This window comes from Gymnoscopelus microlampas, assembly GCF_963454915.1.
Source record: "Gymnoscopelus microlampas genome assembly, chromosome: 21".
NCBI lineage: Eukaryota > Metazoa > Chordata > Actinopteri > Myctophiformes > Myctophidae > Gymnoscopelus > Gymnoscopelus microlampas.
The window spans coordinates 5,547,952-5,571,627 of record NC_139958.1 but is presented as its reverse complement, the minus strand read 5'-3'; the positions used below and the strand labels follow the sequence as shown (position 1 = coordinate 5,571,627).

The window sequence follows — 23,676 nt, the reverse complement described above, 5'->3', positions numbered from 1 at the left end:
TGTAGGATAACATTAAGTAGGTCTATATGCCACCCAGCGTAATAATACAATGTAGAATGAAGTAGCCTATATAACGCCCGCATCTTTCTAATTAATTAACATGCCTCATCTTTCTGCTATTGCAGCTATTGAGTTCAAAATAATAATAGATAGGCTTATAGAGAACTAAAAATAGATAGGCTTATAGAGAGCTTCCCCTATTTGTAGAATCACTTCAACAAATCAAAAAACAAAAACATACACACATGCATGTATATACAGTATAACTACCTGACCAAGCCATCTGCCTACCTGTACACATAGACCTATTATCTACTGCTGGAGCCCATATTATATTACAATAAGATTATTATTAAGCCCTGGCATATTACGCCCTGGCTCAAGTATGTGTATAATGTTATAACAAATAACCAAAACATAAATTATTATAGACCTACTGTATATAGTAATTATAATTACTAGACCATACCCGGTCGGCGCAGCGCATCCGTGGGGGGATATGCGCACATGATCTGGCAACCCGGGAGGCAGTTCGTCCCATAGCTGGGCAGACCCGTAGCCATGGCGACAGTGTTTGACACAAAAACGCTAATAAGAAGCTGAGATTTGATGAAATTGAAAAACGGGCTTCACAGTTAAGTTGAGATGGTAATGGTCAATGGCTGTGAGCAAAATCAGAGCAATTGGTCCAGCCAGTGAGGAGAACCGGGTGTCTTCACCACCACCACCACTACAAACGCACAGAGGTTACTAGAATTATAGTAGGATAGTAGGATAGTAGGATAGTAGGATAGTAGGATAGTAGGATAGTAGGATAGTAGGATATATGCATCCTTGCAACCTTGCCGTATTACTCGACAGACATGCCGTGTCAGGGAGAATGTATGTCTTGATAGCCATGATGGACTGGAGAGTTGAATCATAATCAATAAAACCTTTAATGTGTGCAAATTAAACTGCTCTAATGTACTTATATCTTCATGCGGACGATGGTTCACTTAACAGGGACTGTTAACATCAATACCGCAGACAGTGTATGGAACAGATCAAAACTGCACACACTGAAAAAGTGAGGTTGCAATGTTTTTTTTGGGCTTATGTTTCTAAAAAGTAGTTGCTTATTTGGGCTGGCTGTCTAATGTTGTTTAAATCAGTTGTTCAAATCAATCTTCTATTGGGTTTTAGAAAGAAAAGCTTTTGAAATCTGTGGAATCTGTGTCACGTCCCAAAAAAAAAATGCTATGAAAAAATGCTATGCCATGATACATGCTATCATCATGGCATCACAATGCAACGCATTCATAGTAGCTTATAAAGTTATTGTGTTGTTCACCTTTGGCCTTATGATGTGATGTGTTCTGTCCATCTGAATATCACAGTGATATGATGCCAGTCATGATGCCATGGCACAGACACACACTGGAATCTGTTGTTTTCAGTAAAACTTGGTCCAGTGACATTCAATTCCTCTATGATAAGTGTATATATTTGAGATAATGATTTCTACCTGCTTTCCTCAGAGAACTACTGTAGCACGAAGCTGAGTGATTAATATTATGTAAGTGTAATATATAAGGGTTATAAAACAGTAATATATAAGGGTTATTACACAGTATATATAAAATGTAAGGGTTATTACACAGTATATGTAATATATAAGGGTTATAACACAGTTGTCGTTGACAGATTGTAAATACATTAATGGAGTGTCTTACTTGACCAACTGGCAGCTGCACAAAACGCTTGCCACTAATTGGTCCAGCAAAACACACACACACACACACACACACACACACACACACACACACACACACACACACACACACACACACACACACACACACACACACACACACACACACACACACACACACACACACACACACACACACACACACACACACACACACACACACACTCACACACACACACTCATTCATATGCAAACAAAGGAAGGCGGAGTAAGGCTCTACTGTTTGACCTACTGTAGCCTTGGACAAAGGTACATATGTGTTTTCTGACTGGTTTGTCACACGGGGGTATAGCTCAGTGGTAGAGCATTTGACTGCAGATCAAGAGGTCCCCGGTTCAAATCCGGATGCCCCCTCTATTGCTAAAACACTCGATAAACGTAAGCATTTCTTTGCCAACGTACGTACTGCCATTTGAAAATACTAATGGAGTGTGAACTGGATCTCTGTTTAATACGATATGAAGCTGAACATGTTGAAAATAAGTATTTTTAGTTGCGTGCATTACAACATACTGGTGTATCACTGTCTCTCTTTCCACACACACACACACACACACACACACACACACACACACACACACACACACACACACACACCACACCACACCACACCACACCACACCACACCACACCACACCACACCACACACACACACACACACACAGACACACACACACACAGGGAAAATATCGCCTCTGTCGGGTGGAAACCACAGGATTCAAATTCAAAAGTATCAAAGCAGCAGATCTCATGAGATCTTGTATATCTACTATTTTTGAATAGCCCAAAGTATAAAATAATGCTTATTATGTCTAAAATGACACAGTATGCGTTCCCGGATTGAATGGGTAAATGAATGAGTCATACTGCTTTACCCATAAATGAACCTTAGAGGAATCAGTCATCCTGAGCATAATGTGTTTCACTCCACATCATTTATCTGTCTTAGTGACACTGTTGCCTTTGAAACAATGTCATTAGAGTAACTCTCTAACACAGGGGTCTTCAACAGGGGGTCCGGGACCCCTAGGGGGTCCTCAGAGCTACTATAGGGGATCCGCCAAATCTTTGTGTGATATGATTTCTATTTTTTACCTTAACCACTTGAACCCTAACATCCCTTTTCTGAGGAGAACTTTAGCCAAAAATATTTTTTGGCAAAGAGGTATAGGTGTAGAGGGAAAAAAGTCTAATCTGGAACACAATTTTATACAATATAGAGGGGGTCCCTGCTTCATCTCTCTCTCAGCTAGGGGGTCCTTGGCCTGAAAACATTGAAGACCCCTGTCTAACATTTTCATTTCAAGGATCCCCAAATTAATATGCATTTGTCCACGGTCGGACCCCCATGTGATTTCTTTGAGAAAGAGAAAAATCGTGTTTAAAAACATTTTTCACATGATTTTCACATGTTTTCAAGATTTCTTCAACGTTTTTCAAGAGCCAATCTTGGCGATGCCAGAGTATACAATATAGAGTTAAAGCGCAAAAACGGTTAAACTGATTGTGATGCTATTTCAACTCATTTTGGAACCTCTTCAAGGGCCCTTGGGGGTCCCCAGACCGCACTTTGAGAACCACTGATCTCCCACAATGGAAAAAAGCCCTTAGGACTTTTCTGTGTTATCCTTGTAGCATCATTGTATAATTGTACCACTGTACTATTTTGCAAACTGTTAATAAAGTATTCAATCAACCAGAAAAACATACACAAACTGCTCTTATACAACACAACACTCCTTTAGTCCCTGTTACTCTCTGCACTTGTTTGCTTCACACAATTACAGTATATATACTGTGACAAAAACACTAACTGGGTTTTTGTCTCAAAATACAATTTAGCATTTAATGTTGGAGACAACTTGTGAAGCGTGGGTGTGAAGTAGAAGTACACATTCTGAGCTTAGCTGGGTAGGAGGAATAACGTCTGATCTCTTGGTAATTACTGTATACAAGCTGACAGTGTGTCGCTTCACTGGTTCAGGTTTCAGGCAAAAGGAACCTGAGGCCATGCAGTCTGTCTGTGACGCCAGACATTGTGAAACAGCAACGTATAAAACAGGGAATGTACCACATTAATACCTGAGGCCCATTAAAAAAACTGTCTTCTAAATCCTAACAGTTTTCTGAAAAACTTATGTTGCTATACCAGTGGTTGTATTTGGCCGCCGACCCTCATCTAAAAATATTTTGTTCCAGGGAGGGACCCCCAGAAGCAAAGATTTGAGTTACAAATGTTCGCTTGGAAACATACTATATTATATTCAAATATTTGCAGAAATGTTCAAGATTTTTCAAAAGAAATAGCAGATCTACAAGCTCGCAATGTGAGTGACACGTTATGAGTTTGTATATCTGCGAGAATTTCACACTAATAAACTATTTCACCTGTAACATACTGTATAGGTTCAAAACAGATGCAAGATGTTAAATGGATAGTTCACCCCCAAAAGGTTTTTTTCAATCGATTAGTCACCCCATGGAGACTTGAATTTGATGACCGGCAGCGGCTACGGTAGGAGACACAAAGAGTCTCCTTTGTGTCTCCTACCGGAACCGCTGGTAATCAAATTATTGGCTTAGGAATGAGACAAAAACAAAAACATATCCATGAATTCAAGTCTCCATGGGGTGACTAATCAACAAAAAAAAAAGTTTTTTTTGGGGTGAACTATCCCTTCAAGGGGATCCCATGCAGGGTGGAGGGGGAACCTGAATGCTCTCACCGATAACAGGCGCCCACACGTGGACGCCAGCGTGGATGACTCATCACGAGAGCCAGTGCGGATTAACCCTCGAAACGCCTCAGTCATCAAACACCAGGGTGAAGGGGACAGATAGAGAGAGGAGGAACACTATAGAGAGGATGGTTTAAAAGTCTGATAAGAGAAAGAGGTGAAAACTAATGGTTCAGTGAAGAGACAGAGAGATGGGAATGCAGAAAGGTGCAGTAAGAGGCAGAGAGGAGAGGCCTCCTGGCACCTCCTAAACATGCAAAAATCCACCTATCCTGCAGGCCACGGCCCGTTCTCTTCTGCTCCTCCTCTTAGGTCCATGAACGATGATCCGTTGCCAAAGACCACTTCCAGACCGTCACTATGATTAAACCTGTCCGTCCGCAAGATCAGAGCCTATCGTCTTAGACAGTTGAAAAGTAATAATATATACAAAACAATGTTTTTAACTCCGACAGTAACGCAGCACTGCTAAGAAGAGTGAATGAAGAAGAAGACATAACAGTTGACTATAGGGAGGAGGAGGAGGAGGAGGAGGCTTTAACCTTAATCTCTTGACCAGAAAAAGCCTGACTGACAGATGCTTGGGTGAGGTAAGGAGACATGACAACAAGGAGGTGGGATCAGGACTCATGCAGGAGGGTTTACTTGGGGTCAAGATACCTATAAGGCCACTCTGGAGTACAACAGATAGTGACATCTCCTGGCTGGCACCACCAGCTCAGTGCCCTGCCTTTCACCATTTAGCGATGCTAGGATAAAGGGACAATGCAATGCAATGGTACACTGATCGGTGCGATTCAATTTCCTGTGCGGATGCTAAAACACGATCTGTGGGCCTGCTTGGGAGGCGTGTGGTGTTTGATCCTTTCATACCATGGACTGTATGAACTACCAGAGAAGATACTTGTATAATCATCTACTTGTCTGACATTGTCTCAACAAGGCTAGTATGTCAAGTACGCAAACGCCGCACACGACAACTAGGACAATTGATTCCATTTCTGAGAAGAGGCAAATATAATATCTATATGCTGACATATATTATGTGTATTATCCCACACACACACACACACACACACACACACTTGAAGTTGTATGACCAGTTTTATGTACTCTCCACCCACATGATCTGTGTGACATGTTCAACTGTAAATCTGTGTAACTGGCCATTAACCCATTAAGACTTGAGGCCGATTAAAAAAAATGTTTTCTAAATCCTAACGCTTTAAAAAATATATATGTTCAAAGATTTGCACAAATTTTCACAGTTTTACAAAAATAGCAGATCTACAAGCTCATAGCGCGGCACTCGGTGCCGCGCTATGAGCTTGTATATCTGCTATTTTTGAATAGCATAAAGAAATCTAAAAATGACACAGATGCGTTCCCGGTCTTAATGGTTAATAGGCTAAAACAGAGCACTTTGACACTTCTGTCCCGTGTCATTTTGTTCGCTGGCGTGCCAGCTTCCGCTGCCATGATTTCCACCTGATTGCATCAGTTATTCTCACATCATCCTCATCATCACCATCACCATCACCACCATCATCATCATCATCTTCATCATCAGACAAAGGGAGACGATGGCACTGAGAGGAAATGAGAGGAAATAACTCTCGATGCGGGAGGTGGCAGCAGTAGTCTGTATTCATAATCCAAGAAAAAAAAACGAAATATCAAGCAGCATTTTTAGAGAAATTGCGTGAACGACTCAAGAGGAGGTCAACGCGTTCAAGGCTCCAGTTTGCCTCCAAGTGCCTAGAACATAATATGTGACTGTTCCTTCTTTACACAGCCTTGGGAGAAACAAAAGACAAACAGATGGGAGCATGTTCATGCTATTCTGAATCCTGTGTATATGGATAGGAATCAGCAGAGGGAGAAACCTTTCTCATAACAATAAAGCTAAATGGTTGAAAATAAATTGTGGATAGGATACTACAGTGACGGGCTCAAGGGGGTTTCTGGGAGCGGTGCTGAGAGCAAGAATTAAATGAACCCTCCGATTTTGCGGCTACTTCCTGCTACCACTGAAGGCGTAATTATACACACAGAACATTATATACAATCAATTTTCAGGCACCGATGCTAATGGCCCGATTTCCTGATAACAGCTTTGATGCATAGAGGCCTTAAAGGCCATGAATTCAAGTCTCCATGGGGTGACTAATCGATAGAAAAAAGTCATTTTGGGGGTGAACTAAACTTCTGAAACAATGCATCAGAAACAATTAATCATTACATAATTGATTGACAATGGATCATTATCAACTTGTCACTCAGCCTCAGTAGATGCATGCCAGCATACTTGGCCTCAAAATTGGGGCATCCATGTTTTTTTTAAGACTCATTATTATGGCCTTAATGTTCCCAAGTCTATGAATTGAAAATTCAATAATTTGGAACAATTAATCTTCATTTTTCAAAGGGTTGCGTCACCTTTCTTGGCATTGGAGAATCAGGATATTAAACTGAGACACACACACACACATTGATATGCAAATAGAGACAAGCAGAGTAACCTAGCCTTGAGCAAAGGAACAGGGACGTGTATTCTGACTGAGAAGTATCACGGGGGTATAGCTCAGTGGTAGAGCATTTGACTGCAGATCAAGAGGTCCCCGGTTCAAATCCGGATGCCCCCTTTATTATAAAAAAAAAGAAACAGGAAACTAAAGAATGGCATTAAAATGAAGAGGCAGACTTAGGTCTTCTTCAGCAGAAGTACCACGTGTGTTTGCCTTGTTGTTACAACATGCTTTGAGCTTTGTACTAAAGCACATGAGCAGTGCGCCCCCATCAGGTCCTCTGATGGTATTACATGTCTAATAATAAACACCAGTCTCACTACACACGTATTTTTGCTGTAAACATCAACCTGAATCTGACCTACATTTAAACACATGCAAATGACTTTCTGCTCAATAAGCGGGTGGACTTGTTTAGCATAACAGCCTACAGCACTGACTGTACATTATATCAATAAACCAGCTTGGATAGGGTTCATGCAGAGCTGTCATTTCAGGAAAAGAATAAAGTAGAAAGTGGCAAAAAAGTAACCACTTGAGTCTTATTTAATCCATTAAGACCGGGGAATGCATCTGTGTCATTTTATGATTTATTCAAAAATAAATGATCTACAAGCTCATAGTGCAGCACCGAGTGCCACGCTATGAGCTTGTAGATCTGCAAAAAATAAATATATATCGTGGAAAATGTGTGCAAATCTTTAAATATATGTTTTAAAGCGAACATTTTTGACTCAGATCTGTGCTTCTGGGGGTCCCTGGAACAACAATAACATATTTTGATATCCACTCTGCTGGCATGGAATTGAACCTGGGACAACCATGGCCTCAGGCTCACCCAGGCAGGCTCATTAACCCAACAATTATTTCTGACAAGAAAACACGTGTCTATAACATGTGTGTCAGAATCTGCTGAATTGTCACATCACAAGTTTACAGGTGTCTAGAAACAAGTGGGTAAAAAAAATATTTTTGGTACAAATTCCATCGTTTGTAGTTTTCAGGAAAGTGGAAGGAGAATAGAGATAGAAAGAAGAGCAAGGAAAACAGGATAGAAAACAGCTCACACAGTGCAAAGTTCCTAGTAGAGTGAAGAAATAAAATAAATATACATAATAGTCTACATGCAGTCATGAGAAAGGCATTGAAAATAGGCACTTATGGCATGCACTCAGAAGTTATCTAAATGTTATTATTCTGCAAAAAAAAACATGTTTAGATATGCTAATAACCCCAAGCGTCCACCATGTAATTATAACAAAGCGCAGCAGACAAAGAACAATGTTTTCCTTCATCAAGAGCTTGATTTGTTTTGTTTTTTAATCAATAATTTGTGTTTGGGGGCTTATTCTTATGCAATAAATGCAGCTTATTGACTTTCCTTGCGGTCACTTTGTTTTAATTATGGGAAATGCGGAGTGCACAAAAATGCAAATGCCAAATCTAAAATGCAGACAGTGTGGTGTGCCCTCCGACCAAGAGAGTCTGCCAGTGTGCCAGCGTGCCCGTCTGCAGGCTGTGTGTGTTCAGAGGGTTTTCAGGACACACACACACACACACACACACAAACCAGGCCAGAGCAGAAAAACAATTCCAGGAGAAACACGTGCACACGCACGTGCCTTTTCCCCCAAAACAGTGGGCAACAGGCACAATGGGCAACAACATGTGTGGAAAGAATTCCAGTAAACTCTTAGTTACTTCAGTAGGCTGCCAAGGACTGATTGAGGCTAAAACTGGGCTCCAGTCTGTAATATGACACCATAGGGTAACCAGAAGACTCGCCCCAAAACACGCTTGCCCCCCATTTGTTTTTCGCGGACCAGCGGTTCTTGTATTCTTGTATTTGTTTTGCTGAGGGTAAGGTTAGAAATACGTTTAGGGTTATCCATAGTTTTACTGAGGTTAAGTTTAGGAACAAGGTTAGGTTTTGGCACCGTTTTAATGAGGTTACGTTTAGGAATGCCAGGTGAATACCGCCGGATTTGCCCCGGGGCGACTGTGTTTTGGGGGCGAGCGTTTCATTGTATTCCACCATAGTAGTAGATTCCAGCTGGATTCTACACAGTTTTTAATTCCCAGAATTCCACACGGTGACATCGGATCCATGCAGGCTAGACCAGAGCAGGTAGGCTTGATTCAACATGAGCCCACCTCAATACAATAACACTGTCCCTCCCCTCCCCCAACATACACACACAATCTCTCTCTCTCTCTCTCTGTCTCTCTCTCTCTCTCTCTCTCTCTCTGTCTCTCTCTCTCTCTCTCTCTCTCTCTCTCTCTCTCTCTCTCTCTCTCTCTCTCTCTCTCTCTCTCTCTCTCTCTCATTCTAATTCAACAGGCTTTATTGACATGACATTTGACATGTGTTGCCAAAGCACAATTACAAAGAGAGAAAGTCTGTCTGTCTGTCTGTCTGTCTGTCTGTCTGTCTGTCTGTCTCTCTTAACTGTACAAATGTCTGTCTCTCACAAGGGAATTACAACTTTAAACTGTCCTTAAATAGTCCCCTCATGGTTCAATTCTACCGTAGGTCGGCTAGCATTTCCCTCTGCAACAAATCTCTTTGCAGAAAATAGCAGATCTATAAGCTCACAACACGCCGCAAACGCGGCGTGTTGTGAGCTTATAGATCGGCTATTTTCTGCAAATGGTTGCCCCCAGAATAGGTGGCTATGATTCAAATGGTGAATATGATATGTTGTAGGTCTACTTTAAAGCTGTAACTTTCCTCTTCCTCTTCTACCCCGGATTTGAACCCGGTTTCCTGCACAAGTGCTGACATTTCTAACCATTGAGCTAATAGAGCCTGCCTGCTTGCTCAAGGTATACACTGAATCTTGACCATCAGGTCAAAATTTGTGTCAGATCCCATGATTTGACACAATCTTGCTTTGACACGATCTAAAATGTCTCAATAGAAGAGCAGGATACCATATACGACCACCCTAACTTATATTGTATTAACACACTCTACCATACAGATTGGACAAAATTACATTTTATTAACCCACTAAGACTTGAAGCCCATTCTATAAATGCCTTCTAAATCCCAACAGTATTCTGAAAAACGAAAAACGTTTCTATATCAGTGGTGCTCAATCATTTTCTTGTCAAGGACCCCCAAAATTATATGTATTTGGCCGCGGACCCCCATCTCAAAATATGTTGTTCCAGGGACCCCCAGAAGCAAAGATTTGAGTTAAAAATGTTTGCTTTAAAATAATATAAATATATTAATTTGCACACATTTTCTCGATTTTTCAAAAATAGCAGATATACAAGCTCATAGCGCGGCACCGAGTGCTGCGCTATGAGCTTGTATATCTGCTATTTTTGCATAGCCAAAGTGCCCTTCAGAAGAGGGAATGAATGTTTTTCCCACAGGATGTCAGCTGTATTTTGAACTGTGATTGTTATCTGGAAGTGATTATTGCATAATTTGTCTCATTCCAGCCAACTTTCCATGTCTATTATTGTCAGACATTAACCATCCAAAGACCTGGCCTTGGTAAAAGACTACACCCAAGCGGTGGAAAGTAACCAAGTACATGTACTTGAAAATGCAATTTTGAGTTACTTGAGTATTTCCCATTTTCTGCTACTTTATACTTCTACTCCACTACATTTTGAAGATTTTATTTGATACCTCTAGCTACTTTGCTGATAGCCTACATTAACCATAAGATAATCACCAAATACATTAGGCCGCAGCAGTATATGAAGTAGTTAAACAACTTTAATGAGATATTAATGCATCAATAATTACAATACAGTTAATTAAGTCATATTTATTATTCTGAAATAAATGGGCCATTCTGCACTAAGATTATTAACACCAAACATATCATTAAGTGATATATGATGATGTATTATTATACTATAGGTTAATCTACCCAGAGACACATAAAGTCATTAAAGTAATTATCACCCAGCTGCAACATTAAAGTGATTAACATATTTCACATTACAATCTATGATTGTGAAATGGACCATTCTGCATAATCAGTACTTTTACATTTGGTAGGCTACCGTAAGTATATTTTGATGCCAATATTTTTGTTTCACTCAAGCAAGATTTTGAATTCAGCACTTTTACGTGTAAGTGTAACAGAGTATTTCTGCATTATTATTATATATTGCTGCCTACTTTAAGTAATAAAATAGAACACACATCTGAATTCTTCTTTCAACCACTGACACTGACCATTTGTAACTCTGAGAGTGTACAAATGTAACCAAATGGACCCTTCACGGGTCCATTTGGTTACATTTGTACACTCTCAGAGTTAACCCTTCTGCAGTGTTCGCTGCACCCCCCCTTATTTCAGTGTTCCCGGCCTGTTTAAAATAACATAAAACACACAAATCATTTTCTTCAACCAGTGGTCAACAGGGGTGAATACGTAAAGAACAGACACTGGAAATTATGGATAATGGATAATAATTTGTACACATAGAGAACAACTACATGCACAGTCTTCCCTCTGTCTGTCCGTCCGTCCGTCCGTCCGTCCGTCCGTGCGTGCGTGTTTATGTACAATCAGGTTGCCTCATGTTCAGTATCATGGTCAGCATGTCAGTAACATGGTCAGTATGTCAGTGTCATGCCAGTATCATGCCAGTATCATGTCAGTATCATGTCAGTATCATGTCAGTAACATGGTCAGTATCAGAATCAGTATCTTCATGAGTATTATGGTCAGTATGTGTGTGTGTGTGTGTGTGTGTGTGTGTGTGTGTGTGTGTGTGTGTGTGTGTGTGTGTGTGTGTGTGTGTGTGTGTGTGTGTGTGTGTGTGTGTGTGTGTGTGCGTGTGCGTGTGCGTGTGCATTCATTTCTTTTGGCGGTCATTTTTGACTGCAACAAAGTATAAATGACTGAAGGTTCAGTGAACATGGTCATCACTATTTGTATATGTTCACAACACATGCCTAACTGGGGAGGAAATCATAAAGTCAACACACCCAGATCACATGAAAAACACAAAAGTTTTGATTCAGGAAAGTTGGAAATCAGATTTGACCTGAACATTGCAGGGTTAAATGAAAACTTTGGTTACATTTGTTCTCAGGGTTAAATTAACATGTTTGGTATAGTGTGCACACTCTCAGAGTTAAATGAACACTAGAGCATTGGTTCTCAAAGTGGGGTCCGGGGACCCCCAGGGGTCCTTGAGGGAGTTCCAGGGGGTCCCCAGCTAAATGATAGATTTGGCACCAAATGGACCCTTATGGGTCTGTAACTCTGAGAGTGTACAAATGGAACCCTACACTCTCAGAGTTAAATTAACATAGATGTTACAATATAAATTGGGGTCCAAGTGATAGAAATGCCATTAAATGGGGGTCCGTAGTCTAATGCATGTCAAACTGGGGGTCCTTGAAATGATTGAGAATCACTGCTAGAGCCGTAAAAAATCTTCTGTTGTGGGGGTCCCTGGCATATCTTTTCAAATGGGGGTCCGCGGGCTAGTAAGTGTCAATTTGGGGGTCCTTGACATGAAAAAGTTTGAGAACCACTGACATAGTGCACACTCTCAGAGTTAAATGAACACTAGAGAAGCGAAATAGTAAAAGATTCTCAATATCACCAGTTGCTGTTTTTTCCTGCCCACCTGTGATGTCTGAACCCTGGATGCTGCCTCATCCTCCTCCTCCTCGTCCAGCGGGTCGTGCAGGCTCGCCGATCCGACTGAAGCGCTCTTCTGGTGGGACTGGGACCCTGGTCTGTCCGGGGGTCTGGGACTGCCTCTGCTGCCCGGCGGCGGCACGGCGGCACACTGCTGCCCGGCAACAGCTGCCTTCTGCGGCTTCTCCTCCTCCAGCTCCCCGCTCCCGCTCCTCCGGACACCACCACGGCCCGGTGTGGACAGGAGGCGCTCCTCCGCTTTGGCGCAGAGGAGGAGAGGAACAGGAGGAGGTGATACTGACAACAACGACTCCTTCTGCTGCTGCACAATGTCCATTAGATCCACCGAAGAGGAGGAAGAAGAGGAGGAGGAGGAGGAGAGATGCAGGAGGTTGGGTTGAGACACAGAGATCGCCTTGTCCCAGATGTTATTGCGCTTTCTTTTCTTCCTTTTGAAGATCCACATGATGATCGATGATCAATATATATCAGACGGTGATGATGATCGATATACAGTCTATTTTTTAAATCGCCAGCAGTATTAGTTGGGGGTCTGTCTGCAGAGAGCAGAGGGTCTGCAGAGAGCAGACAAACAGTCTCTACAGTAACCTAGTCTCTAGGCTGCTTTTCGCTTGAAAAATGTGTTTCCCAATGTTTGTGGTGACTGACTGGTGGGACGAGCCTGGAAGTCAGTCTGGTGGTGGTTAAACTCCGTCGCACGACGGTGTCGCGCAGGCGAAATAGCAAGATCTCACGCGACGCGTTGAGCTTGTAGATCTGCTATGCCTAACAAACACATCTGTTCTGTGTCACTCGCCACCACATGGAAAGCGACGGTCTGAAACGGGCACGCAGCGCACACACACACACACACACACACACACACACACACACACACACACACACACACACACACACACACACACGACGACGCTCTGATTTAGTGGGAAAGTTTTGTTTGTAAGTAGGCTAAACAAAAAATGAGAAAGGCATATTATTGGATATAGGCACAGTTAAATAGAAAAGTATAATATGATAACAAACATAGGCTACAACAACAACAACAACAACAACAACAACAACAACAACAACAACAATAATGATAATAATAATATTACATTTATTTGCATGCATAGCACTTTTTTTTTTTAAAGGTTACAAAGTGCTTCACAGACACAATTCACAAACAGTGATAAAAGTGCTACTGTATGCAAATAAAGTGTTGAAAAAAACAACAGTTCAATTACAACAGAAACAACATCAAAGAGGCAATTAAAGAGCAGAGTCTAGTTGTCCTCTAGTCTTTAGAAATTCGTCTTTAAAAGAGTTTTAGTGACCACTGAGGTAAAAACTGAATCCATTCTTTTTGGGTCCAAAATGAACCTCAGTATAAGGCCAAAGACTTTACGTCGGGTCAAAGTGTGAGACAATATGTTATCAAAGGAAAAATAATAAATTACATACCTGGGTTGTATTTTAGAGAACAAGCTTTCCAGTGAAAACATGGCAACAAAAATAGCCTAATCAAGAAAGTCAACCAAAGAACAAGATTTTTGGGTAGGATCTCCTCACTGGTCGGTAGGAATGCACTGAGAACACTAGCTGGAGCACTCATCCTATGTCATTTTGACTATGCATGCACCTCACTAGGCTACAATAGCACTAGCACCTCAAAGGCACTAAACACAAAACTTCAGACCTCTCAAAACAAACTAATTTGTGTGCATGGGGAACTCATTTGAAACAAGCTCTGTGCTTTTATGAGTCTTCCAGTTTAGTAGACCTTGTATTGTGAATTTGTACTTCCATGTACTGTTGTTCTCATGTCTTACTAAATAAAGTACATCAATCAATCAATCACTAAACCTCACACCTGGGACTCCCCTGCTCATTAGTATGGGATGGCTCAGGGTAGAGGACAGACCAGAAACGTGCAATGGGCCTGGTCTTCAACATACTCAAGGGATCGGTGCACAAGCATGTACCTATAGACAAGTCTTCTAAGCTTGACACCATAAATGCCCCCCCTACTTTTATTGCGTGTTATCCTTTTAGCATCATTGTAAAATCGTACCACTGTACTATTTGCAAACTGTTAATAAAGTATTCAATCAATCAAAGTAACCTGTCTAGCTTCCAAAGGACGTTTATTCCACAAATGCATACTGCTCTATTTCCTTCTGTTACAAGCCTTGTCCTGGGGACCTCTTGAGTAACAGCTTATCTGTCCATCTGAGATTGCAGGGAGGGTTGTAAGGGGTCAGAGAACAGGTCAGAAATGTATACAGGTTCAAGGCCATTCAGTGACTTAAAAACAAACAATACAACTTTGAAATCAGTTCATTATTACTGCCACAGGTAGCCAGTGCAGTGAGGCCAGAACAGGGGTAATGTGGTCATATTTTCTAGTTCTTGTAAGAACCCATAGCTGCAGTATTATAAATGTCACAATGGCAGTATAGATAAGATAAGGCCTTTATTGATCCCACAAGGGGAATTCCGTGGCCAAAGACAGCACAGCAGTTAAGAAGAAAAAGTACTTAAGACATCTATGGACATGCTCTCTAGTACAGTGGTTCTTAGACGTTTTCATGTCAAGGACCCCCATGAAATTAACATGTATTCATAGCCACAGACCCCTTTTGAAAAGATTTTGTGCCAGGGACCCCCCCACACAACCGACACAACATTTGTGTTGTTGAAATGTTTCAAAATTGTTAAAAAATGTTTCATGATCTTTTGAAAATAGCAGATCTACAAGCTCACAACGCGTTGTAGATTTGGGGGGCCGGGGCAAACAAAAAACAAAAAACAAGACAGGATAATCCATAGGTCCATGTGGATCTTGGATGTCATATAGCCATTAAGTCATCATCAGTACTATGACATCAGCCCATTCCATCCTCCACTGACTTCCAGTATGAAATTAAAATTCAAAAAGGTACAAATAATATTCACAATAATGTGGAAAACGATTGGGGAGGTTATTCATTATTAGCCCACTGTCAGTGTGCACAGTGGGCTAATAATGCTGGTGGTCAGTCCAGTGGTTTGTGAGATTAGCCTCGGACACACACACACACACACACACACACACACACACACACACACACACACACACACACACACACACACACACACACACACACACACACACACACACACACACACACACACACACACACACACACACACACACACACACACACACACACACGCATTGATATGCAAATAGAGAAAAGCAGTGAGGATCTACTGTTGACCTAGCCTTGAACAAAGGAACAGAGATGTGTTCTCTGACCATTTGTGTGTAAGGGGGTATAACTCAGTGGTAGAGCATTTGACTGCAGATCAAGAGGTCCCCGGTTCAAATCCGGGTGCCCCCTCAGTAATTTTAAATTAGGAAAATTATGAATGCCATTCTAATGAAAAGGCAGCCACACAGACCCTCTTCTAGAGCACTGGTTTTCAACCCCTGTTGTGACCTTGTAGATTGGTTATTTATGAATAGCCAAAGCATAACATAGGGTTAAAGTGGTCAAACTGATTGTGATGCTATATCAACTAATTCTGCTGGGGACCCCCTTGGAACCCCCTATGACGTCATCTAAACCCCGTCCAATCAGCCGTGACGCACCAACCCGGGAGAGTAAGCGGGGGGGGGACATAAATACACATGTCAGGGGTCCTCTGAACCCATAATCAGTGTTGGATCCAGAGCGACGGCTGTAGGACAGAAGTGGGAATTACAGCGATGTTCAACTTCATTAGCATTTACATCTACATAGACGCTGTGGCGTTGGCTGCCCTGGTGACCCTGGCCACGTACCTGTGCTCCAAGAACGCCGACTGGTGGTGGCAGCAGCACGTCCGCGTCACGGGCTGCTCCACCTACATCCAGACGGTCTTGACCGAACGGGTGGGCTGGCTGACCACCACGCAGGCCCCCGCTGTCGCTGTCGTAAAACAAGTGGAGGAGAGGAGAACGCGGATAGCCATGAAGGAAGTACCGCCGAGAGAGAGCGGCGGTTTTACCAGAAGCCCCAGCCCCTTCTACGCCGAGCAGCAGAAGATCATGCAGCAGCAGCAGCAGCATCAGAATCATCAGCAGCAGCAGCAGCATCAGAATCATCAGCAGCAGCAGCATGTGCAGGTGCAGCTGCCCCCAGAGAGGCCGAACACGCCCAGAGACACCTTCAAAAGCCTTTTCGCCCAGCCGCAGACACCCGAGAGGCCCATGACGCCGAGGCCGATGACGCCGAGGCCGTCGACACCGGGCGGCCGCAACGTCTTGTCCATGGTCAAGAGGCTGGAGGATAAATAAACCCTGAGGAAGACTATGTTGTCTCGAAGACGTTGGTTTCCTTGTACCTTTTAATGCATTTTTGCATCGTGGCGAAGAGTCGTGCGGCCTCATCCTTCTCAACAAGAGGCTGGAGCAAGCATAAAAAAGTGATTCTCAACCATTTGGCATTTCAAGGACCCCCTCCCCAGTTTGATATGCATTTGCCACAGACCCCCATTTGACATGTTTTTTATCTCGGCCCCAATCTTCACTGTAAGACCCTGTGTTAAGTCAACTCTCGGAGTTACAGACCTGTATGGGTCCATTTGGTTCCTAACTATTAATCTTTTAGCTGGGGACCACCTGGAACCCCCTTCAAGGACCCCTTGGGGAGTTCGCAGACCCCACGTTGAGAACCAGTGGCATAGAACATGAGATGGAGAAGAGGGAGAAAATGGAATGAGGAGACACCGATTAGAGATGTGGAGAAGATATGATCTGCAGAGGTATACTGTAAGAATGGAGACACATGAAGAACCACAGGACTTGATCTCCTTGACTAAGGTCTCCGTGGAAGAAGAGCTGTTTCAAAGGGAGCAGCTTAACGAGCACTCCAAAACTTGAATCCACTGAAGTGATCCCTCGCCACATTAACACAGGAGTGTGTTCATGTGGGGAAGACATCCCTCTTTTTTGCAGTGAAGTGACCCCCCCCCCCCCCCCCCCCCCCGCCACAATCGACACAGGAGTATGTCCATGTGGCCAAACAATCAATTTTTTTTGGCAGCAAAGCTCTTGCACATTGACACAGATATGTCGACGTGGGGAAGCATTTGTTGCGTCAATTCGGTCGCTCGCCACATCCTACAGGAGTATATTGAATGTGTGCCAAGTGATCTTTTTTTGGGCGGCAAAGCAGTCCCGGATGTGGGGATGAGATCCCTTTTTTTGGCAGCAAAGCAGACCCTTTAGCCACATGGACAACGGAGTGAGTGTCGATGTGGGGAACCCCTTTTTTGTGGCAAAGCGCTCCCATGACACATCAATACACTCCTGTGTCGTGCTTCCAAGCACGTGTAGGCTATAACCCACTGAAAGATTATGCAAAACCATCACTTATAGTCTTGCATTCAAGCATTAGGTGAACCCGCGATGGCCTTATGCGTTGACCATGTTGCCGCCTCCATATATGGGCATAAAGGGGACACTGTTATCAGTACTCGTTGTTGGAGTATCCAGTGTGGTATCCATTACCACGGTACCTATAACCCTTAGATATTACAATCAAATGGTGATTTGTAAATGGGCGCCGGCCTACTCGCGAACAATGAAAGTCGGGAACGATGGAAGTTGGGAATGTGTGCCCCACCAGTTTATGCAATACCCGTTGTTGTTGTACTAGACACACAGACACACAGACACACTGACACACAGACACACAGACACACGTTTCTGGAATCTATAGATTTCTGGACAACTACTGAGTCAACTTCTCACTCGTCACTCCCTGGGGTCCGTGGCAAAACACACGACAAGTTTGAAGTCGATCGGTTGAGAACGTTTGAGATATATACGGAGGACACACTCACAGACACACACAAATAATTTGTGCATTTATAGATAATATAGATCAATTAGCCATATACTATATTTATGAAATATAATTACTGGTATAAGTGGCATAGTGTCTTAACCATACACTATGCAGAACAGTGGTTCTCAAAATGGGGTCTGGGGACTCCCAGGGGTCCTTGAGAGGGTTTCAGGGGGTCCCCATCATAATGATTGATAGTTAACCAAATGGATTTGTAACTCTGACAGTGTACAAATGGAACCATTGTCAAAGTTATTGGGGTCTGTGGCCTAATTCATACAAAACTGTGGGGGTCCTTGAAATTAACATTTTCAGGTCAAGGACCTTCAAATTGATATGTAGGCCACAGAACCCTGTTGTTTTGTGCCAGGGGCCGTCATAAGAGAAGATTTGTCAACAATTGTGAATATTTTCTGAATTATTTTCAAATAGCCAAAAAATAAGATAGGGATATGTTGTTAAACTGTTCCTCAAGGTTCCTGGACCCCACTCTGAGAAACAATAATGTAGTAGTAGTTTCGTTCCCTACCTAGGTATGCTGAATGCACTTATTGTAAGTCGCTTTGGATAAAAGCCAAAGCGTCTGCTAAATGACTGTAATGTAATGTAATTTAGCCAGTCAACCAGACAGTTGATTATGTGCTATACTTAGTACTTCATTGCAGGAAATATCATTTCGAGAGAAATCAACTTTTTCAAGTATAGAATAGGGCGTATGTGGTTAATAATTATAGTCCAATAACATGATATGATTCTGAAATGGGCATTCTGCATAATGAGTACTTTGACTTTTTGTAGTTTAAGTATGTCTTGATGCCAATCAATACCTTTTTACTTTAGTAAAAAGTATTTCCACCACTGTAAGTTTATATAAGAAACCGGTTTAGCTGTTAATAGTAGTTGATTTGCATACTATTTATCCTGTTCCGCACTCCAGTCCAATTGGTGGCGGTAATGCACCCCTAGAAATAAGATATTGTTAATAGCAGATCTACAAGCTCACAGCGCGTTGCGCCGTGACGCGCTATGAGCTTGTAGATTTGCTATTTTCGGTGTGATACCGGAAGTTCCAGAACACTCGCGAGAGCTGCGAAAACGATATGATGTCCCGGCATACACCGCTCTTCCTCTTTCTTTCAGCGGCCTGGAGAATTAGGTGAGCCGCTCTTTACCGACGTGGAGAAACAATATTTAATCTGTTAAATATCCATCACATCTTACTACATGAATGTCTGTGTGTTATACGTTATCATAACACACGACGAGACGCTTTGAACAGTATGATTATTAAACGAATTGCACTTTAATGGCGACGTTTAATTTGTTTTTGAATGAAGGCTTGTCACTGTGTCGGCCGTGGAGGCTTCCATCTTTGAACACTTCTAAAACAATGGCTTATGTGTCACTATCTGCATGTTGATTAAACGTTCATTTGAGTGCATTAAGATGTATTTATGGATCTGTTAATGTATTAAACGCTTTAAATCTGGCGCTGTGCTGCTGTTTATGAGAGAAACGTACGGTTGTAACGCAAGGCGTCCATGTTTGATGCAGTGTTGCCAGGTTTCGCGAGAGAAACAAGGTGTTAGGTCTAGGAAAACTAGCTCAAAAGAAGCAAATAGGCCCCCCACATGAGCACTTTAACCTATATGTACTGTTTTATGAGAGAACCGTACGGCTGTAACGCAAGGCGTCCATGTTTAATGTGTTTCGTTGCTGTTTGCAGGTCTCAACATGGTCCGCTACTCGCTCGACCCCGAGAACCCGACTAAATGTAAGTAAACCGTTTAATTATCTTCATTCTGCTGGTTATGCTTTGATTTATACCCTAAAACTGCCGAGGTATAGCGGCTGTTTTTGACGTGCGACACTGTCGTACGACGAGGCACTGCAGTGGTTCTCAAAGTAAGGTCCGGGGACCCCCAAGGAGGCTCTTGAGAGGGTTTCAGAGGGGGGTCCCCAGCTAAATAATTGATAGTTGGGGGGAACCAAATGGACCCTAACTCTGAGAATATAGGAATGGAACCAAATGGACCCGTAGACGGGTCCATTTGGTTCCATTCCGACATTCTCAGAGTTTGGGGGGTCAATTGACACATCACTAATTGACCTCAATCTTAGGGGGGGCCCTTGACCATTTAAAAAGGCTTGTTTGAGACCCACTGCTGTGCTTTTGCTGTATAAATCAATGTACAGTGTATGGTTGCAATGATGACATCTTAGGACACCTTTCGATTACCCATGAAAACAACTCACAAAATGAACTGAGCTACCATGTATCATCATGTTAATACTTTGTTATGGTGTTGCTGGTGCTGCCTTGTTGTTGACATGTATTTTTGTACCTCCTAGCATGCAAGTCCAGGGGCTCCAATCTGCGTGTTCACTTCAAGGTAAAGTGGAAATACTTCATTCTCAAAACTTGTTTAGTGTGCTTTCTAACTCACTACTGACTCATGGGTCCTTAATCATTTTGATATATATTCATTATAGAAATCATTTCTTTCTGATTCTCATTTTGGCTTGATTGAACTGTATATGTACTGTGTATGTACAAGTTTATTTGGTGAAATAAAATGTTATTTGTTCCTGCCCTTACTAGGACAACTGATTTTCTATCAGTTCTGTAGTCTTGATATTTATCATTTGACTTTACTTCTGAATACTTTAAGCAGCATTTCCTTGTGTCCTACATAATACAGGTTGATTAAATTGCGATGATGACAATTTAGGACACCTTTGTATAAACCATGAAAACAAATCATGTCTGAGCAATTTATTTGACTATGGGCAAAACAGTAAACACTTGTACTATTATTGTAGACTGCAATTGTAGTTTGCAGGTAACAAGGCTTACCGTTACCTGAAGAAACCCTGCCTTCAAACGTTGACATAAATTATAATGAGTGAAGCATTCATTTATTTATATTTATTTCTTCTCTTCGAACAGAACACCCGTGAGACAGCCCAGGCCATCAAGGGCATGCACATCCGCAAGGCTAACAAGTACCTGAGGGACGTCTGTGTCAAGAAGCAGTGTGTCCCATTCCGTCGCTACAACGGTGGTGTTGGACGGTGTGCCCAGGTCAGTGCTTGTGCAGACATGATGGAGCCATGTGGTTGTTGAGTGTTTAAGATGGTTGTTAATGTGAGTGAGAATGAGATGTGTTCATTTTCCAGCCTCTATTTGTGTCGAGTGTCCCTTACAGGTCGATTTTAAATTGCGATGATGACAATTTAGGACACCTTTGTATAAACCATGAAAACAAATCATGTCTGAGCAATTTATTTGACTATAGTCAAAAGAACACAAGTTGAAAGATTTATACTTCTACCACTATTGTGGACTGTAGTTTAACATCAGGTTGGTAGGTACCTATTGCACAGTAGAGCTTTGTGGTTTTGAGCCTTGTTTAATAACCATTTGTACCCTTTTCAGGCCAAACAGTTTGACTGGACACAGGGACGTTGGCCCAAGAAAAGTGCGGAGTTCCTTCTTCACATGCTCAAGAACGCAGAGAGCAATGCTGAACTGAAGGTATGAGAAAAGCTGCTAAACGTCTAAATTTTGCTCAACAGCTATCGGCTAATTGGGAAATAATGTTTTAACATGATTAAACATTGGTTCTGAATACCAGAGTTGACCAGTATGCTATATAATGTACATGAATTAAATTGCGATGATGACAATTTAGGACACCTTTGTATTAACCATGAAAACACATCATGTCTGAGCAATTTATAAGCCTTATTGTCTTATTTGACTTGACAATATGGTCACAACAACTGGTCTTGAGGATAAGCAGCTGTGTATGTGTACTATTTCACTCATGGTTTCATGTTCCTGCAGGGATTGGATGTTGACTCCTTGGTGATCGAGCACATCCAGGTGAACAAGGCCCCTAAGATGCGCAGACGCACATACCGTGCTCACGGCCGCATCAACCCCTACATGAGCTCTCCCTGTCACATCGAGATGATCCTGACCGAGAAGGAGCAGATCGTCCCCAAGCCAGAGGAGGAGGTCACCCAGAAGAAGAAGGTAACGCACATTGTATTTATATTAGATGAGGTTCAGGCTTCCACACTTAACTGTACTTCTGAATGCCATTTTAGCAGCATTGACGAGTGTCCTACCCAATACAGGTTGATTACATTGCGATGATGACAATTTAGGACACCTTTGTATAAACCATGAAAACACATCATGTCTGAGCAATTTATTAGCCTTATTTGACTATGGACAAAACACTTGAATACTTCTACTTTTGTAGACTGCAATTGTAATTTCAAATCAGTTTGGTAGTGGCCCCAATTGAACAGTAGAGCTTTAATTGCTGCTTAGAAAATAAGTCTATGATTACAGCCCTAATGGAAACTGTTAATGCATAAATGCAATGATGATTGGGCTGTTCTATAACAGTTATAAGTTACTGTAAATCTAACCTCTGTTGTGTTTTTACTCTGTTTTACAGGTTTCACAGAAGAAGCTCAAGAAGCAGAAACTCATGTCACGGGAGTAAATTGAATAAATCAAACCTTTCGCTTGTACATACGTTGTGTTGTCCTGCTATTGTTGACAAAAATAAATGGCGGTTCTGTTTCAACACTAGATGTTTAACAAGACTATCCTAGTAACGGCAGGGTTCTTTTTATGTGACCGTGGGTTTATATTCATGTGGGTACAGGTTTGCTGTAGTGTAGACTGTTGAAGATTTCAGTTTATATGCTTGTAAACGCACAGCAAAGAGATTATCACCAGCATAATAGTTGATAGTAGTTTGATAATAGTTTGAGAAATCAATATGTGATAATTCTTTCTCCACCCTGTGAAAAACATGATTTATGACAGGGCTACTAGCAGGGTGAATTTGGGACATTTGTCCCACCAAACTAAGTGGAGTTAGCTGTAACTTGAAAGGTAATCACTTGTTGTGGTTTGGACAACCAAATAACCATAGTAATGAGCTGAGTAGAAGGTTTATTGGAGTACAGTTGTGTTGGGCCCTGGATTATATCTTTGGGGCATCAACTATTGTCACATCACACACCAACGGACTGCATCAGCCTCAACGGCTTCGCAACACACTTAAGTCAACATTTCGAGATGTAAATTGTGTTATGTTTTTATCAACCTACGCTATTTCA

General features: G+C 42.0%; 2 protein-coding genes across 6 annotated transcripts in view; one reads left to right on the top strand and one right to left on the bottom strand.

Moving 5' to 3' along the window:
- The window catches only part of LOC311038162 (multiple C2 and transmembrane domain-containing protein 1-like), a 46,205-nt gene extending 32,912 nt beyond the window's left edge, over positions 1 to 13,293 (bottom strand). For 4 of the 5 annotated variants that reach the window (XM_084047524.1, XM_084047525.1, XM_084047527.1 and 1 more), the window contains exon 1: positions 12,612 to 13,293. In XM_084047524.1, coding sequence (XP_083903650.1) covers positions 12,612 to 13,115 — 504 coding nt within the window. In that variant the 5' untranslated portion in view covers positions 13,116 to 13,293. The remainder of the gene's footprint in view (positions 1 to 12,611) is intronic. The other variant, XM_084047526.1, reaches the window with a different exon arrangement.
- Positions 13,294 to 19,632: 6,339 nt separating this feature from the next.
- rpl17 (ribosomal protein L17) lies at positions 19,633 to 23,140 on the top strand. Its single transcript, XM_084047578.1, has 7 exons — positions 19,633 to 19,684; positions 20,255 to 20,302; positions 20,881 to 20,921; positions 21,479 to 21,613; positions 21,968 to 22,066; positions 22,379 to 22,570; positions 23,004 to 23,140. The coding sequence occupies exons 2-7, from the start codon at positions 20,263 to 20,265 to the stop codon at positions 23,049 to 23,051; spliced, it is 555 nt and encodes a 184-aa protein (XP_083903704.1). The 5' UTR covers positions 19,633 to 19,684; positions 20,255 to 20,262; the 3' UTR covers positions 23,052 to 23,140.
- Positions 23,141 to 23,676: the final 536 nt, after the last annotated feature.

What these genes read in the sequence shown, in the direction of transcription:
- rpl17 (XM_084047578.1), top strand. Translation starts at nt 20,263, where the DNA reads ATGGTCCGCTACTCGCTCGACCCCGAGAACCCGACTAAAT. An exon ending in AGAGCAATGCTGAACTGAAG is followed by an intron (nt 22,067 to 22,378) that starts GTATGAGAAAAG and finishes ATGTTCCTGCAG; the next exon opens with GGATTGGATGTTGACTCCTT. An exon ending in AGGTCACCCAGAAGAAGAAG is followed by an intron (nt 22,571 to 23,003) that starts GTAACGCACATT and finishes TCTGTTTTACAG; the next exon opens with GTTTCACAGAAGAAGCTCAA.